Source organism: Phaenicophaeus curvirostris, chromosome 2 (assembly GCF_032191515.1).
Source record: "Phaenicophaeus curvirostris isolate KB17595 chromosome 2, BPBGC_Pcur_1.0, whole genome shotgun sequence".
NCBI classification, from domain to species: domain Eukaryota; kingdom Metazoa; phylum Chordata; class Aves; order Cuculiformes; family Cuculidae; genus Phaenicophaeus; species Phaenicophaeus curvirostris.
The window spans coordinates 46,060,029-46,078,069 of record NC_091393.1 but is presented as its reverse complement, the minus strand read 5'-3'; the positions used below and the strand labels follow the sequence as shown (position 1 = coordinate 46,078,069).

Below are 18,041 nucleotides of genomic sequence, written 5' to 3'. Positions count from 1 at the left end.
TTACTCAGAATTCTTTAAGACAGATCTGCTCTTTGCAAAACATAAAGTTACAGCACAGTTTTTTAAAAGCAAATGCTAAAGGGTCAACTGTACTCTCTCAACTCTTCAGAAATCAAGCTGTTTACTGACATGCAGCCTAGAGAGGATAAGAAGGGCTCACTCTTCTTGTACTCACAGCTGACTCAAGTCCAGGTGAACAGAATCTGTGGTGCCAACTCAAGCTGTCAAGCTCAGTTCTGTGCCAAACACATACACCTAGATATGAGCCCAGGAGGCCAGCAATACTAATCCACACTGACACAGAAAACACAGTGTAGAAAAGTTTAGAAACTTTAAAAACTGGAAGCTTAAATTCAAATATCTGTAAGTATGTCTAATGAGTACGTATACATGCAGTTTGCCCTAGGCTAAGACCACATAAGTTTCCTGACCTACTGATGTCTGTGTAGAAATTAGGACATTTTAAACACAATAGCATCAGCCCAGAGACAACTGCCAACACCTGAGAAGCTTCATTAAGCATCGTCGCCTCCACCGGATCCTGAGTGCGCCTTGTCTGTTCTACAGCACAGACAAGTGGAGTAGTTTAAACCACTGAGGTAATACCAGATCGTTTATGTCGGGAACGGTTAAAACATTTAATCTTGCAGTAGAACAGTGGAGGAATGAAAGGCAGCATAGAAAACTTATTTCCTCTGCATTTCTCAGCCATTTGTTATCAGCTGTAAATAGTAAGGCTTAGCACTGTTCTGCCTACAGTGGTTCTAGTCTAACCCATGCCTGGTAAATTTTCAAGCTGTGGGGCAGGAGGATTAAGGCCAGTGCTGGACTGTCCACAGCTAAGTGGCTGACAAATAAGGGCCCACAGGCAGACTGAGACATAATTCACTAGGAAGAAATAGAAACTATTCACCTATGTAATAAAGCAACATGTTTACGAATTGTGTGTTGCATCCTCCCAGAAAGCTCTCTATACTGCATGGGTGGCACCTTCCACCTGTTCATGCCCAACAGATCTGTGTAACTGTCCTAGAAAGAGAGAAGTGTTTCAGATTTCTCTACTGTCATTAAATCTTAATTCAGATCTTAAATGTTCAGTCTTCATTTGAAAAACAGAAGATCACATACGATGTATTGAGCAGGTCCTGTGCTGGCCTTTTCTGATGTGTTTGAGAACAGATTATAACTTCAAGTAATTTCGCAGACTACTGTTAAGACAATAATGGTATATTTTAGCTTGTGGTTGAAGTAATCTTGCTCTTACATTCTACTGCTTCCATAACAAATAGCACTCTGCTTCTTTCTAGGAAAATAAGAAATGACACTATGTACAACACTAATAATGCTTCCTTAAAATCTGCTACATTTTTTTCTTGAAACTATTTCCACTGAAAAGACACTACTTTCACAAATGTAGAGGCATCAAACAAGAAAACAACTGGAAATGAAATCATCACCTGTTTCTATTAATTGCTCAGTACTGTTCTGAAAGAGAAATTTAAGTTGTGGCATTAAGCAAAACAAAGCCCTTTTCCCCAACAACTAAATGTTTCTTTTCTGTCAGTGTTTGTACTATTCCTGAAGTACTGATCCCTATTGATCTGCAACCGTATCTTATTTTGGAATACCTCACAGGGATTAGGTAGGAAGCTTAGTAGACTCTGTAACCATGCAGCACACTGGATAAGCTTTTCAGATCTGCACTAACCAACATCAATTGAAAAACAGTGACCTTTTAACAATGGAAAAGTGGTTCTCCTTTCACTACATGTCCTTCAAACTACTGAAAAACACTCCTCATAGGAACTGCAGAATAACTTAATTCAGTTACAGTAAGCCAAACATACCTTCTGTTTGATGTTAAGTCCATACAATAAATAGGTATCAACAAAAGCAACACCCTAGCTAGGAAAGTTTTAAGAATAAAAACAAACTGTCTTTTAATGATCTGTTTAATGAAAGAGTATTGCATATTTAATTTACTCCTAATCTCCTAGACGGTCTGTTTGCTTTTTGTAATTAAAATATCTTGAAATTAATGCTTTATATCTTGCAATGTATTTTTAAAAAAAAAATTAGGAATAAAGAAATTGTTTGGACATCAAAGTCTCCTTGAGGAAAAATGTCTTTAAAGTGGAAATACTTAAGATACAAAAAAGTTGCCGGATATTATTAAATTGTATTTCATAGCATATTATGTTATATTGTGAAAAATCAATTCTGCCTTTTCTACAACAAAATTTTCATGAATCACATTCTTACTGATATCAAATATGCTTTTATGTTTTCCTGTCAGATTTACTTTATAAGTTTCATCCTAATGTCTGCACTTATTTTTGAAAGTCGTTTGAGGGAAAGCTTATTTTCACTTATTTTCAACTACTGATAACAGCTCTGGCGTGAAAACGTATCATTACTTAAAACAACTTTTTGCTGAAAAATAGTCTTTAGAATAGAATTATGTTATGGTATTTTTTAAAGAAAATTGCAAAAATTTCCCTGTACAACAAAGCAGATACTGCATACCTCATAATTACAGAATCAGGAATCACAGAATCACGGAAGGGGATGAGAAAGTTTTACTTACTAGGATATGCATGTTTGAATACTAAACATCACGTTCCTACCTTTGAAGATCCCTGTCATTTAATAATGAGAAGTTTGTTATACGTTTACCAACATTTAAGTTCAGTCAGGGACATTAGAGTTTGTCCTTAAAACAATGAAATTTAATTCTGAAATTAAAATTTCCACTTTCAAATCATATTTACATTGGTTATTTCCCTCTCAGTCAGCTTGTTCTCTTCCTTATCCACACAAAATATTTCTCAATATAGCTTTTAATTTATAACTGGTATTATGAAATTAATATAAAAAAGCTATCTCATTATGAAAAATGCTGTAACAATGGTCAATGTTCTAATAGCATAAAGTTATCAAACACAGAAGAAATTACCCAGGGTAACAATACAAGATGAGCTATGTCCCCAGAGCTATAGAGAACATTCATCAAGTTTTAACATAAGACTAGCAAAAAGAGATCAATAGGGGACCACCTCTCTGTTGTCATTAGTGAATGGAAAATAATTGATATGTGTAAGAAAGCACTGGATCACCACTTTCTAGTTACCATCCATACAGAGCGCGGCTTTTAGGTTATTACCTAAGTGTGAGTATTTCTCTGCCATATTTAAAATAACTATGGTTGAGAGTCAATATTCAACCACAAGACTCTGTTATGAAATTGCACTCTAGGAAAAGACTTTACTGGTTGGCACATAGTATCTGTTGCTTTTTATGTGGGTGATGAGTTATTTAGTATACTGGCATTTACAAAATTGCAGCAGCTGTGAATAAACTCATCACAAACTGTGAATTAACTACCAATTTCAATGTTAAGAAATAGCCCCGGGAAGCCGCCCAAGACATTTTTATCCCAAAGTGGTATGATTGCCATATTATTAATTAAAATTTAGGAAGAGTACCACATATAGTCAAGAAACATATGACCGGTTACTGACAACCTAGTACAGCAGAGAAGGTAAAAGCTAGACTATAAATAGACTATCACAGAAAGAAAAATTAATGTGTGAAACAAATAGGTTCATTTTGATATTACAGGGAAAAAAAAAGAAATAAGAACAAATAACAGATAAAATCAAAGAACGGATCATTATTTTAGAAGGAGTGATTCACTGTCATGTGAGTAACAAGGAGGTAAAAAGAAACCAACACACAATATGCTTAATTATGGAGGATATAGAATCTGGACAACCAAACAAGCATTTACTTTGTTACCACTGCTCTTTCCAGTGTGAGAAAAAGTTTAGTTGCTGTACAAATAAAATTAATTACATTTAGGTACAATCACATGTAGACAGAAAAGCAGGAGAGTATCTAAAGGAGACAAATGGCAGTTTTTCTCTTTGTTTAAGGGAGTGCCACTTCAAAAAGATTTCAGACAAACTGGGCAAACTTCACAGAATCATAGAATCACTAGTCTGGAAAGGACCCACTTGATCATCGAGTCCAACCATTCCTATCAATCCCTAAACCACGTCCCTGATCGCCTCATCCATCTGTCTTCTAAACACCTCCAGGGAAAGTGACACAACCATCTCCCTGGGCAGCCTGTTCCAGTGCCCAATGATCCGTTCCATTAAATATTTTTTTTCCTGATGTCAAGCCTGAACCTCCCCTGGCAGAGCTTGAGGCCATTCCTTCTTGTCCTGTCCCCTGTCACTTGGGAGAAGAGGCCAGCTCCCTCCTCTCCACAACCTCCTTTCAGGTAGTTGTAGAGAGCAATAAGGTCTCCCCTCAGCCTCCTCTTCTCCAGGCTAAACAACCCCAGCTCTCTCAGCCACTCCTCGTAAGACTTGTTCTCCAGTCCCCTCACCGGCTTCGTCGCTCTCCTCTGGACACGCTCCAGAGCCTCAACATATTGCAAGCTGTATTTGAATGCTCTTCTTCCTTGATGACTGAATTTTTTGCTTGACACTGTGCATTTTTAAAAAGAGAAAACCTAGGGATGTTGACTAACTATCCAATTACTAAATAGTTTCCGATTCTTTTATTTTCAGTCTTCTATTTCTTTTCAGTATTACTTTGAGCTCATAAAGTGGCATTATCTATTTTCTGTTTCAGGAACAGCTGTGTCTTTTTTTCCTTCTTTGTTCTTCTGATTCTTTCTTCTTGGTGAGTATCCCTCAAAACCATTGCTGACAAACTTCTCTTCAGCCTGGAGAGCTCTTATACAAGGTACCAGCAGCACCATCTTGTTCTTTGTTTGAGGTGTGGGTGTTGAACAGCTGCCTGGCTAACATCATAAAATGTAATGTGGAAGCATAAACCGCACCACTAAATCCTAACTCAAGGCCATTAAAGTTTAAGTAACTAAAAAGTTACTTAAATGATTTAACTAGCTTAACAGCTGCAATCTGCAAGAATAAATTTTGTTAGTAAAGGGTTCCATTCATAATGTTATTGATCTCCTCAGAAACATAAAGCTTGCAAATATAATGCATCTTTTTCTCATTCAGTTGAAAATATGTATCTTGATATATACATATATAAAAATAAGAAGCAAGCTAATTAACAAATATTAACAACTATTCAAGTAGTGTATCTTAGGCTCACATATTGTCCATTTTAGACACCTCTTAGATCTTGCCTGTCTTACCACACACATTTTAGCGTGAGATGAATGACTCTCTGTAGGTATTACCCATTTCAGAGAGACTGCAGAAGGTACCTTGATGACAAGGTCAGACTCAACACTGAACTCGTACAGAGTTCCACTGAAATATAAGACAACACGCTAATGTTCTGCTACTTAAAAAGGCATCTGTTTGAGGTATTATTTGAGCAGCAAGAAGCATTACCTTTTACCGTATTATTACGCTTTTATCCGGCTAAAATACATGTTTGTAGTCTGATATGTCAGTTTTCATATTGCTACTGCAAGGGGAACTGTAACGGCACTTTAACTTCCCACTTGACACACATTCTGAATATATGAATTCTGGTAGTGCAGAAAGTAAGAATAACCTACTGAGTGTTTTCCACCAAGGAACAGACACTCAAGAGAACCTTATCATAGTTTACACACTGAATACAGCTTGGCATGTCATACCTTTCTTTGATATGCAGATAATCTCATTTTACACTATATTACTATAAACAAATATTCTTCAAAACAAGTCAACAAAAATCTTCATTAATGGATCCTGAAAATATTTAAATGAGATCCTTAATGCTAAAAGCATATATCACATTAGAAGATTTACATGATCCTTCCTTTGATGATCAGAGAGTCTATTGAACATCTTCACTGTGATATAAAGAACTGATCAGTCACTCAGGTGAAGGCATAAATATTGAGAAACTTAATTCATTCCAGCATTCACTGGTCATCTTTGGGATTTGAGGTGGCATACAACAGCTGCCATGACGTGGGTGATCTGAAGAAGGACACTTTGTTGGCTTGTTGTTCCATTTACTTTAAAGAATAAGCTGAACTCTAATTTGAGGATGAAGTTTCAACGCTATTGTCACTGTTACACCAAATTTTAACTCCTGAATACACACCCTGTGGGTCTGGCATTCAGATGCAGAGAAACTTTCTGGTGCAGATGTCTGTAGGCTCTGCTGAAGATAGTGGATGCTGCTCTGTAAGACATTGTCAAAGCTCGTTTACCTTTGGTGCATGTTGCTGCACCTCAGCACGTGTTTCAACTTTGCCTTTACTCACATTAAGCTTTTATGCTTCCCATATTTTTAAACATGGTTGTAAAAAGCACCATAACAAACTGATATATGTTCTGGTACTTATTGGCCATGATAACATGCAATTCTTTGTTGTGTATGGATTTCTGTTTCTAATATTAGTTTTCATCTCATTTTAAATCTTTTCATCTTATTATATACATAACTCAAGTCTAGCAAAATCTAGGTAACAAAAAATAAATGCTGTTGTATTTTCTCTGTGCTTCAAGGCAAGAAGGTAAATGCTTGAGTACATGTAGAAAGAACTACATCTGGATACAGTGTTTTGTCTGTATAAAGTAGTTTTCAATTCCCATTATTTCTGATGTATTAACACAATGGCATTAACTCTCTCCTGCGTATATTTTAACGTCCTAGCTACCTATAGTTACTAAAAACCCTATTCAATAAACATTTTAAAACGTTATAAATGAGTTTTTTCAAAATTCATTAAAATACAGTTTCTTCTTCTCTGAAATTAAAAAATAAGTAATTTAAACCTGTTCCAATATATTTGTTTTCCTTTGAACATTGGCTTTACATGAATATATATATTAACAGGTACAAAACCAGAAAAATGAAATGCACCTATTTGGGCAAGACACATCTATGTCCATATAGGACTGAAAAAAGCAGGGATAATACTATACTTTCTTAACATGGTATCAGTGAAGAACATCCATTCAAATACCATGGCTAGAGAAAGCCAGATGTAGTACTCATGTAAAAATAGTTCAGAGGAGAATTCTCTTTGACCTGTGAAAATGACACTTCCCATAAATTCTTTACACATTATTACACCAGGACTGATTTAAAGCCCAACAAGCATCTGATTCTTGCTTTGAATGCAAGTTGATTGCTATTATAAACCATTTCATGGGTCTCATATTCAAAAGATGGCTGAAAGACTGACTGTCTCATTTTATCATTCTGAGATGTCAGTAACAAGTTCAAGAAGAGAGATTTAAACAAAGGTTTTTAAGAAACATTGTCAGTATCTACCAAATACACTACTAAACAGCTTTTTATTTGTAATGAATTATTTACCAAATTCCTTAATCAGATGTGTATTCCAAAATACTCTGAATTATATCTGTGAATGGTGGATCCTTAATTTCACCCAAATTAAAACATCTATACCATGTTAAATAATCTTGTAATTTCTTTTCTCTAAGCATTTGGATGCACATAAATAATATTGGAACATACAAACATTTACAGAAAACATCAGATATATAGTTACACACACAGATATAAACATAAGACATGCATAACGCAAAGTAATTAATACAATAATATATTTAGATAGCTAAGATACATGTAACTCTATTGCACTTCAGTTTTGACTGGTCTAGATTTTGCAATAGCTTTGTCCCTAATTTAAACAGACACCCTACAGTTCCTTTCCTCTGTACTGCTTTTGATTTGCTTTGTAACAGACTACCTAAGCTAAATCAAGGTGGCCGTAAGTGAAAACTAAAATATTAAGAGCGATTAGCATTTGATTAGACCTTTCTTTTGAGACTTACCACTACAAGACATATAGAAAGAATCAGTAGAGTTAGGACAGGTGAGAAAAGCAATTAATATAATAAAATCTGTATTTTGCTGTAATACTACTTGACTGTCTTCCCATGTCATATGATTTGTAGGTGCAGGAATGGTATTTTTAAAGATATTCCCAATGCATAATGCAATATATTCCTAGATTTAAAGGGGTGACTGCATTTAAGAAAAAATCCTCAACATTCTCTAGTCATCCCCCTTAGAACATTTTGACTCATATTCTTAATACAACTAATAGGAGCTCCAACATCCACCACCAGCTACTGGGCAGTAAGCATCACAGAGAGGTTTATTGTACAAGCCATATCCACTGACCTTCCATGTGTATTACCTGAAGTTCTAGCTACGCAAGACTTGTGGCAGAAATGAGAAGACAAGATTAATCACAGGGATATGAAGCTTCCGTTCAGGCAAAGCAAGAGGACACAACTGTGATTTCTGGAATTACAATAATCTAGGCAATGTGTCTGTACAATGTCTAAAGTCTTGATGGTATTCTGAATTGTTATTATGAAATCTGTTTTACCACTGAAATTCTTTCTATGTATGAATATAGTCCAAGTAAGGTCACATCTCTGCCAAAGCAGAGACATGTCACTTAGATTTAATCATTTATAATTACCATGTCTAACCTAACTTAGTCACACAGGCTGTCTTTGTAGTCAACAGAGAGATGTGCAGCTCTGGAGAGTGATACATCTCGTTTATCTTAAATACTCACTGTAGGATATGTAATGGAACTGGATTCTGGAGACAAATAGTTGAACCATAATAGCTAATAGATAAACTTTATACTATAATAGATAATAGATAATAGATAAACTTTAGCCGTCAGAAAGAATCACTTCACAGTGTTCCTGGAGAGCCAGGATTGAAGGACAGACTTCTATCTGACTCCATAGATGTTATTATAAGAATTGCCTAACACACACTCCAGAACAAAATGGCTTTTTAGGCATACAACTTACAGACACAATTGATACAAGAGGAAAATGAAGATATACTTACCAAAACCAATAGAGGACTCACAGTAGTAGTAACCATTCGGTTGCTTTTTTTTCAACATGGAGCAAAGATCTAGGCGGTGCAGGATTTCATCTCCAAAATAATGATTTTTAAAATCTTCATACAGGCTTGGGTCAATTTTTTTCACCTTTAAAAAGCAACATAAAATTCAACTAGGCATTCTACAAGAAGTCTGAATTTTCATATTTAATTCCTATTATTTTCATTTTAACTGGAAGTATAGTAAGGATGGAGAACTACTTCAAGATGCAAAAAGAATACTGAAACAATAATGTGTCAAAACTTCTACTTTAGTTAAGCACTGTCTGCTGCAGAACTCAACGAAATAAAGTATCATTATGCCTCCTTTCTACCTCTCCCTCTTGAAGTTCTGTAGGAAACAAATCAACATACAAAACACTGTAAATGTTTTAACTTCCAATGGTAACTGTAAATTATTCTTGCTGTCATCACTAGGCATGCTACTTATTACAAAAAAAGAATTCAAATGTTTGTCAAGGTCACTATTCTAGGTCTTTAAAATCACCAAACAGGAAAATCTGGTTAAGTTTAACTAACACTAAGTTTCTTATCTCAGCAAATTTAAAACCTTAGTGATATATAATATAATTAATATTGCATAGTTTCACATACATGGAGTTAAACTTAATAAATATTCTTTAAGGCTGTTTTCAGAAAACCTTGTTTCAGTAGTTATTTTAAGAGTTTAGAGTTTCTCATACCATCATATTTTCAATAAAAATTGATAACCTCTGTAGAAATTAAATGTTTTTTCATCAATCCACCTCAAAATAATGCTGTTCGCTTTTTTAAAATTGTTACTATATGCTAAGGGATGTTACAAGTGACTGTTGCCTCCAGCAGCTCCAGCCCAGGGCTCCCTACTAGAACCCAGTTGCTAGAGCCCTGCGTGGTGCTCCAGGAACCCAGGGTCTCTGATGGATGTACCTGCTGCTTTCACATCCTAGAGACAGATAGACATGCTAAGAGGACATAGACAACACCAGCTACACAGGCTGCCACAGACAAGGCTCTGTCTTCAACAGCACCCACGTACAGGGCTCACATGAGACACAGGTATGGAGAGCCCCTGGCAGAGACAGGTGGTCACTAGTACAGGTGTGCACATGACTCTTTCCAGGGCCACAAGCACGTGCACATTTGTGCAACCCTCAAACACCAGGAAAGCCCCTCTGTCTTCCCAGTACTGCAGCCCAGATCCCAGATCCCAGGCCCCCTTATCCACCTCACAGGTCCCCCACTCACCAGCTGGTGCTGCTTGAGGTTTGGTAGCAAACACCTGCACCTCTCACACACACGTGGTCTGGGGAAGATACAGACATTTGCTCACAGCAGCCAGTATGCAGGACACCGGCTTGGTCAGACAAGCATGCCCACCAGCCCCATTTTACACACAACCAGCACCATTTACAACCCTTTCTGTCCACTCCTCCTTTGTTCCGCCTCAGTCCTTTTCCTCTGTACATCCCCCATCCATTTGCACAGTCTCACTGACACCCCCCCCAACATTCTGGACCATCAGCTTTACATTTCCAACAGGTGTAAAGTCCTTGTTTGCCTGGCAGTTTCTTGACAGCCCACCAATCAGTGTGACTGACAACGTTTGCTTCTTGGTTTTCCGTGTTATGTTTCACAGATTTGTGTCTCTATATATTTTGTTTATGGCTTCCCCCTTTGCCTTGCCATCCCATTTGACAAGGTCTTCAAGAGGCAGTGTTACTGAAATAAACACCCCCACGCTCCACAAACACTCGGCAATCCAGATAACCAGCTTAGGCTCCTGCTACTGCCTCCCTTGCCATATGCTAGTCAGGTTTGCATCTCTGCGTGTTGCTTAGGGCCTCCTCCTTTTCTTAGTATCCCATTCTGCAGTGAAAAGGTCCCTCACTAGACACCTGAAAGGGGACAGACGCTGCTTGCTTCTTCACACCCTTATACCATATCTGCTGATCTGAGCATCACATTCATAAACTTCTTTTCATGCTTCATTCACAATTACTCATTTGCAAGACGGGCTCTGCATTGGTGTCTACTGACCTTTTACTTAGGTACAAAACTGTTGACATCAGAAGCACTTTGCTTGAGCAGATACCTGCACATTTGGTTCTCTAAAGTCTAACTTAGAGACTTTTGGTCGCCTAAAACCTAATTTAGTGAAGGTCAAAAATGTCTTTCCCTTTCCTTAATCTCTGAAATGATGACATCTAGTGGTGGATAATTTTCATTTTGGGCACATGAGCTCCTTGGAAGTCTACATTTATTCTGGCCTCACTATCATGAGTGAAAATTTGATGTTCTACGGCTAGATTAGTCTTTATGTACCAAGCTTATTTTTAAATTAGAACATCATTATTTGCTTTCTGGTTGACAGTTCTATGAAATATATTTAGACATCAATCAATAATATAAAAGATCTTTTCAGCCAGGAGAACATTTGTCTAAATGTGAAGCCTTGAGTACTCATGGAACAAATGGAGGAAAAGATGAGTATCGCTATTTCACACCCCTGAAAAAATAGCATTTTTAAGAGGTTGGGATGTTGCCTGTCAAAACCAGATTGATAAGGTGTGAATCAAATGTTTAATGCTTAGGAACGGTGTCACACTTGTGACACACTACTGAAAGACAGGGGACAGGACAAGGGGGAATGGCCTCAAGCTGTGCCAGAGGAGGTTCAGACTAGATATCAGAAAAAAAATTTTCACAGAAAGGGTAATCAGGCACTGGCAGAGGCTACCCAGGGAGGCGGTTGAGTCACCATCCCTGCAGGCATTTAAAAGACAAATAGACAAGGTGCTCAGAGATGTGGATTTGTGGCAGATAGGAATGTTTGGACTGGATGATCCAAGAGGTCTTTTCCAACCTGGTGATTCTTTGATTCTACATTTGGAAAAGCAGCCATGGAAAACTATATGATATTTTTAATAACTTGGAGAAATTTCTGGCGTGCCATTTGCAGTGGTTGTGAAGAGATGTGAAAGGATGAAACAACGCAGGTGCATGGGAAGGTCACAGTTCACTTTTTAATTGAAAAGGTCTGCAGCAGTGGAGATGAAAGACAGTTGTTCCCACACAGAAAAGTTATAGATGCTGATTATAGAGATAAACTATAATTGGAGAAGTGTGTGTGAGAAACAGAGTACTCAAGAAGCCATTTTGAAGCATTTGGTGCTGGAAGGGGAGGAGGAAGACGCCTGCCTTTCGAGAAAGTGCTGTAATAAATAGATACCTGTAAGTGGACATAGCTGTGTAACGTGGGCCTCGAGAGGCATTGCATGTGAAGCTTTTAGAAGACCCACAGGGTACCAAGGAGACAGAATTTGGCAACCCTGTCGTGTCTGTTAACTCACTGCGCCTCCTCTGTAGGCAGGCAGGGGTGGTCCAGCCTGCTGTCCCCAGCCTGCTGCCCTTCCAGCTCCATGCAGGCTTAGGGAGAAAGGCTCAAGAGCTGACAGGCCTTAACATAGATGCAAAGTGAGGTGCCCATCACCTTCAGCAAGCAGCTTCAGTTTCCATGTACCAGCCCCCACAGCAGAAACACTCATCTCCCACCACCACGTCACAATCTCCAAAGGCAAGGGCTGCAATGGAAGATTCATTTACAGTTGTCTGAAGTACCTTGTTAAGTGAATGAGAAGAAGGGTGCAGAAGCTGCGAAGGGTGAAAGAGGTGAACAGCGGGAGCCAGGCAGCGGGCAGGGGCAGCCATGAGTCCCGCTGATGCGCAGGCAGCGGTGCAGCAGCAGGGCATGGGGAAGCTCAGTGTGACCTGGCAATATGTGCTTACAGCCCAGTTCAACCATATCCTGGGCTGCATCAAAAGAAGTGTGGCCACCAGGCCGATGGAGGCAATTCTGCTCCTCTGTTCCTCACTTGGGAGAGCTCATCGGGAGTACTGTGTCCAGTTCTGGAATCCTCAACATGAGAAGGATATGGAACTGTTGGAATGGGTCCAGAGGAGGGCTACAAGGATGAACAGAGGGCTGGAGCACCTCCCACACGAGGACAGGCTGAGAGAGTTGGGGTTGTTCAGCCTGGAGAAGAGAAGGCTCCAGGGAGACCTTATAGCAACCTTCCAGTACCTGAAGGGAGCTGCAAGAAAGCTGGGGAGGGACTGTTTACAAAGGCTTGTGCTGATAGGACAAGGGGCAATGGGTATAAACTGGAGAGGGGCAGATTTAGACTAGACATAAGGAGGAATTTCTTCAGTATGAGAGTGGTGAGGCACTGGCACAGGTTGCCCAGGGAAGCTGTGGCTGCCCCATCCCTGGGGGTGTTCAAGGCCAGGTTGGATGGGGCCTTATGCAGCCTGGTCTGGTGGGAGGTGTCCCTGCCCATGGCAGGGGGGTTGGAACTGGATGCTCTTTAAGGTCCCTTCCAACCCAAACTATTGTGTGATTCTATGGTGCTTGGCACCCCTCGCCGGCCAGAGGGCAGGGCTGCTCGGGGGGGTTCGTTCTCTGCCACCCCCGCCGCGCCGGGGCCGGGGATGAGGGAGGCGCTGGAGGCCTGGGGCGGCTGTTCCTCAGCCCGAGGCTCCGCTCCACACAGGGACCGCGGGGCGGCGCCGCCTGAGGAGCGGCGGGGACAGCGCGGGGAGAGCCGGGGGCAGGGAGACAGAGGAAAGCCTTTGGGCGGCAAGGAAGGGAGGTAAAACTAGAGCCTTTGGGTTATAAAGAAAAGAGCCAGAGAAAGCCTTTGGGCCACAAGTAAAGGAACTAGAATAGAGCCTTTGGGCTACAAGGAAAGGAGCCAGAGTAAAGCCTTTGGGCTACAAGGAAAGGAGTGTCCAGGACAAGCTGCCTTGAGGAGGGTGCGCAGGGAGGAAAGCAGAGGAAGCGAGAAAGGGTTGGAAGCGGGGTTGCTGACAGCAGCTGGGGACTTTGTTGGGGATCCTGTTTGGTGTGGTCGATCCCCGCAGCAGGACCTTGCGTAGGGCCCCGCGCTGTGTGATGGCGCTGCAGCGATGCCCAGTGCATGAGGCTGCAGGGTTGTGAGAAGCTGCGGCCTCCGAGGGGGCCGCGTTTGTACCCGTGCCTGCCCGGGCAGGCACATCTCCATGTGTGCTTGTGGGTCATCAGGCATACATATATACTTACTAAAATAAAGGATACACATGAAAACTGTACTCTATTCCAGCATCGCTGGTAGTTGGCCCAGTTACAGCTTGCTTGGAAGCAAGACAGCAGCTGTGGTTACCAGGTGCATCTCTTCACCTGAACAGGTAACACCTGTCTTTAATTCCTGGTAGCATCTCGGTTTCTTCACAGATGGAAGAATGAGTGTTAACCTGCTGTTGTCAATTACAGTTACTTCTCAGGATTTTTGGATGAGTTGCGAGAAAAAATGTCTTCCTCTGTCAGAATGAGTGCCACATCAGCCACAAGTTGCGCCTTAGCACCACCCCTTGGTCCCGAACCAGAGGACCAAGAGTGCTCTGAGACACACATGTCTGTTTTGTGGTATGCCGGGCAGCTTGCCATTACTTATTATGATACAGAAGATTGCTCAATCTACTTCATGCCTGACGTAGCTGATAATGAAGACCTCAAGCTACTGCAAAAAGTGATCGAGGAAGTCAGTCCTCGATGTATAGTGACCAGTGCAAAACAGGACCAGAATATTGCCAAATTCCTGACCAACCTAACAACTAACAATGGTGATAAAGATATAAGAAAACCAGAAATTGTCCTGTTTCCTAACATAGACTTTGGCCTAGAAGTCAGCAAGCAACGGATCCTATCTAGGCAATTTCCATTCATTCCATCTCATATGACTGCAACAGAGAAAATTCTCTACTTATCCTCAATCATCCCTTTTGAGAGCCCACTCATGATACGAGCCCTAGGGGGACTCCTTAAGTTCCTAGACAGGAGAAGGATTGGAGTTGAGCTTGAAGACAGCACTACTGCAGTTCCTATTTTGGCCTTTAAAAAATATGTGCTGTCAGATACTGTGAATATGGACCAAGACACTTACTGTGTCCTGCAGATATTTAAAAGTGATATCCATCCTTCTGTGTACAAGCTCTCCAGTGGATTAAAAGAAGGATTCAGTTTATATGGAATTTTAAACCGTTGCAGGTGCAAATGGGGAGAAAAACTGCTGAGGCTGTGGCTCACACGACCTACTCGGAACTTGGCAGAGCTCAACAAACGGCTAGATGTTATCCACTTCTTCCTGCTGGCTCAGAACCATGAAACGGTCCTCACTCTTCAAGGTTGCCTCAAGAATATTAAAAACGTGCCCCTTATTCTAAAAAGAATGACTCTTTCCAACACAAAAGTTAGTGACTGGCAAGCACTCCATAAGACAGTGTACAGCGCAGTGTGCCTTCGAGACACATGTCGTTCTCTGCCCAACACTATTGAACTCTTTCAGACCATTTCACACATCTTCACGGATGATCTGCACTACATTGGTAGGCTAATCAGCAAAGTGGTGGACTTTGAAGGCAGCAGCTCAGAAAACCGCTTCACTGTTAGACCCAATGTGGACCCCACTATCGATGAGAAGAAACGAAAGCTGATGGGACTGTCAGACTTCCTTACAGAAGTGGCACGAAAAGAACTGGAGGCCTTGGACAATCATATTCCCTCCTGTTGTGTGATTTACATTCCTTTGATTGGATTTCTTCTCTCCATTCCACGGCTACCAACTATGGTGGATAAGAGTGACTTTGAAATCGAAGGCTTGGACTTCATGTTCTTGTCAGAGGATAAATTGCACTACAGAAGTGCCAGGACTAAAGAGCTAGACAGCCTGCTGGGTGACTTGCACTGTGAGATCAGAGACCAGGAAACACTTATTATGCACCAGCTGCAGACAAAGATCTTGGAGAAGTCTGAAGTGCTTAACAGTGTGATTGAGTACACTGCACACTTAGACGTGCTACTAGCTTTGGCAGAGATGGCCCGAGAGAATGCCTATTGCCGGCCACACTTTACTCATCGCCATGGCTTCCACATCAAGGACGGAAGACATCCACTCATGGAACTATGTGCAAAGACTTTTGTGGCCAATCCCATTTACAGTGGTGAGGCTACCAGACGAATAAAGATCATCACAGGTCCCAACTCATCTGGAAAAAGTGTCTACTTAAAGCAAGTAGGTCTTATAGTATTCATGGCTCTAATCGGCAGTTATGTCCCTGCAGCTGAGGCAGAGATTGGAGTAATTGATGGGATTTACACAAGAATCCACAGTAGGGAATCAGTTTCTGTAGGGCTCTCTACATTCATGATTGATCTTAACCAGGTTGCCAAGGCAGTAAACAATGCCACAGAGAGGTCCTTGGTACTTATCGACGAGTTTGGTAAAGGGACCAACACGCTGGATGGCCTGTCCCTTCTGGCTGCTGTTCTGAGGTACTGGATCAGTCAAGGAACGCAGTGCCCACAGATCTTTGTCTCCACTAATTTTCACAGTTTAATGCAGCTGGAACTCCTGCCTGACACACCTCTTCTGGAGTACCTGACCATGGAAACCCACCAAGATGGAGAGGAGTTAATATTTTTCTATCAGATCAAACAGGGCACGTCCACTGTTAGTCACGCTGCCAACATTGCTGCATTAGCAGGAATGCCAGCCAAAATTATTGAAAGAGGAGTGGAAGTGTCAGAACTGATTCGCAATGGAAAAGCTATCAAACGTATTGATCATCCTTCAAAAGTAGATCAGATGGAAAAATGCAGGTCTGTTGTGGAAAAGTTTCTTCACCTAGACCTAGATGATCCCCAACTGGACTTAGAAGAGTTCATGCGTGAAGAGGTGCTGCCTTCTGCAGCCTCAGTCCTGTAGCAGTGGCATGGGCAAAAGCATCATATTTACCGTGTTCAGTAGGATAGTTAGGTAATTTAAAGAATGAACATTAACAACTCACACTACATTTAGCTTGTAATGAACTGTCTGTAAAAAAAAAAAAATCTAAAAACATTTCTGCTGATATGCTTTTGGTGAAAGCAAAGTGTTTATTGTTTTGTGTTGTGCCAAAGTGATCATTTCAGCCATTTTAGGATCAGCACCAAAGATTCCAAATAAGTATGTGCCTCAGACTCCCGTATCAGCACGTAACAGTTGTCACAATACAAACCACTGATCTAGAGGCTGTTAAATGGTAACACAGAGGGAATTAATGAGCTCTGCAGCTTTTCTTATATTAGCTTTCCTGACCAAAATGCCAGAGATCCTAGGAGTTATTATAAATGGAATGCTGGAGGTTAGAATCAGCAGGAAGTGATGAACAGAAGTGCTTTGGTTTTACTGAGAATCACTCTTTTCTCAAAAGGTTCTATATGGTATGACAATGTATCTGTGCCGTGTGGGTATAAATAAGAGCAAAATTACAAATTTAGGTAACTGAAAACTATACTAGGAATGTAAGACAGAACTTCACATTCTATATTCTATTTTCAAGTATTGAGTAAAACTTAGTGTTAAAGGAATACCAGAAGAGGAGGATTCTCTTTCACATCTCGTCAAGCAGAGGATCTTTACTGAACACAGTATTTGATGTACGCATATGCAAAAAAAATTAGCACATTAATGAAGCAGGAGACATGATATGTAAGTACTATACATAAGAAGTAATAACCTTTCCTGGAACGAGGTAAGTACCCGAGATTCCTTATCTAGATAAGACAGAACAGATGTTCACTAGCTTATTGCCTGGGTGCTGAAACTTGCTGTTACTGCTTACAGTATGTCTAATAAAAGACATCAGCAGATATACTACATTTCTTCAGTGATATTTCATTTCAAGAAGCCAAAAATATTAATGTCACATAAATGAAGAGAAAACTTACATGAGAAAAAAGTAATTACATTCATGATTATCAGTATTAAACATCTTATCTGGTGTGTCTAGCTGAATAGCACAAAAAGATGAAATGTGAGTACACATCAAAAAGATGTGAATTTGGAGACACTGTTTTGCATTTGATTCAGTGTAGAATTTCCTCCTGTGTAATGGAGGAATTATTATTATTACTACTACTACTGCTATTGCCAAATAAATACCCTGTGTTATCTCTACATGAAACTAGGATAGTGGCAAAAGTTTGACATAATTTACATTAAAAACACAAGAATAAATTAGTGAATTATGCAGTTTCTGCTGTTTCCAGTGCAACCATAATAACACTATCTGCAAAATAATATCTACCA

The 18,041-nt window shown here is 40.2% G+C and overlaps 2 protein-coding genes across 6 annotated transcripts in view; one reads left to right on the top strand and one right to left on the bottom strand.

Moving 5' to 3' along the window:
• AKAP7 (A-kinase anchoring protein 7) overlaps positions 1-18,041 on the bottom strand; it is an 82,204-nt gene that overhangs the window by 39,605 nt on the left and 24,558 nt on the right. For 4 of the 5 annotated variants that reach the window (XR_011336979.1, XM_069851923.1, XM_069851922.1 and 1 more), the window contains exon 7: positions 8,839-8,983. Coding sequence is in view for 4 of the 5 variants with exons in the window: in XM_069851923.1 (XP_069708024.1) it covers positions 8,839-8,983 (145 nt within the window). In the remaining variant the exon portion in view is untranslated. Of the gene's footprint in view, positions 1-5,625; positions 5,961-8,838; positions 8,984-18,041 lie in introns of those variants that run through there. The other variant, XM_069851924.1, reaches the window with a different exon arrangement.
• On the top strand, positions 13,213-16,676 carry MSH5 (mutS homolog 5). Its single transcript, XM_069850975.1, has 2 exons — positions 13,213-13,223; positions 14,240-16,676. Exons 1-2 carry the CDS (start codon positions 13,213-13,215, stop codon positions 16,674-16,676), a joined length of 2,448 nt encoding a protein of 815 aa, XP_069707076.1.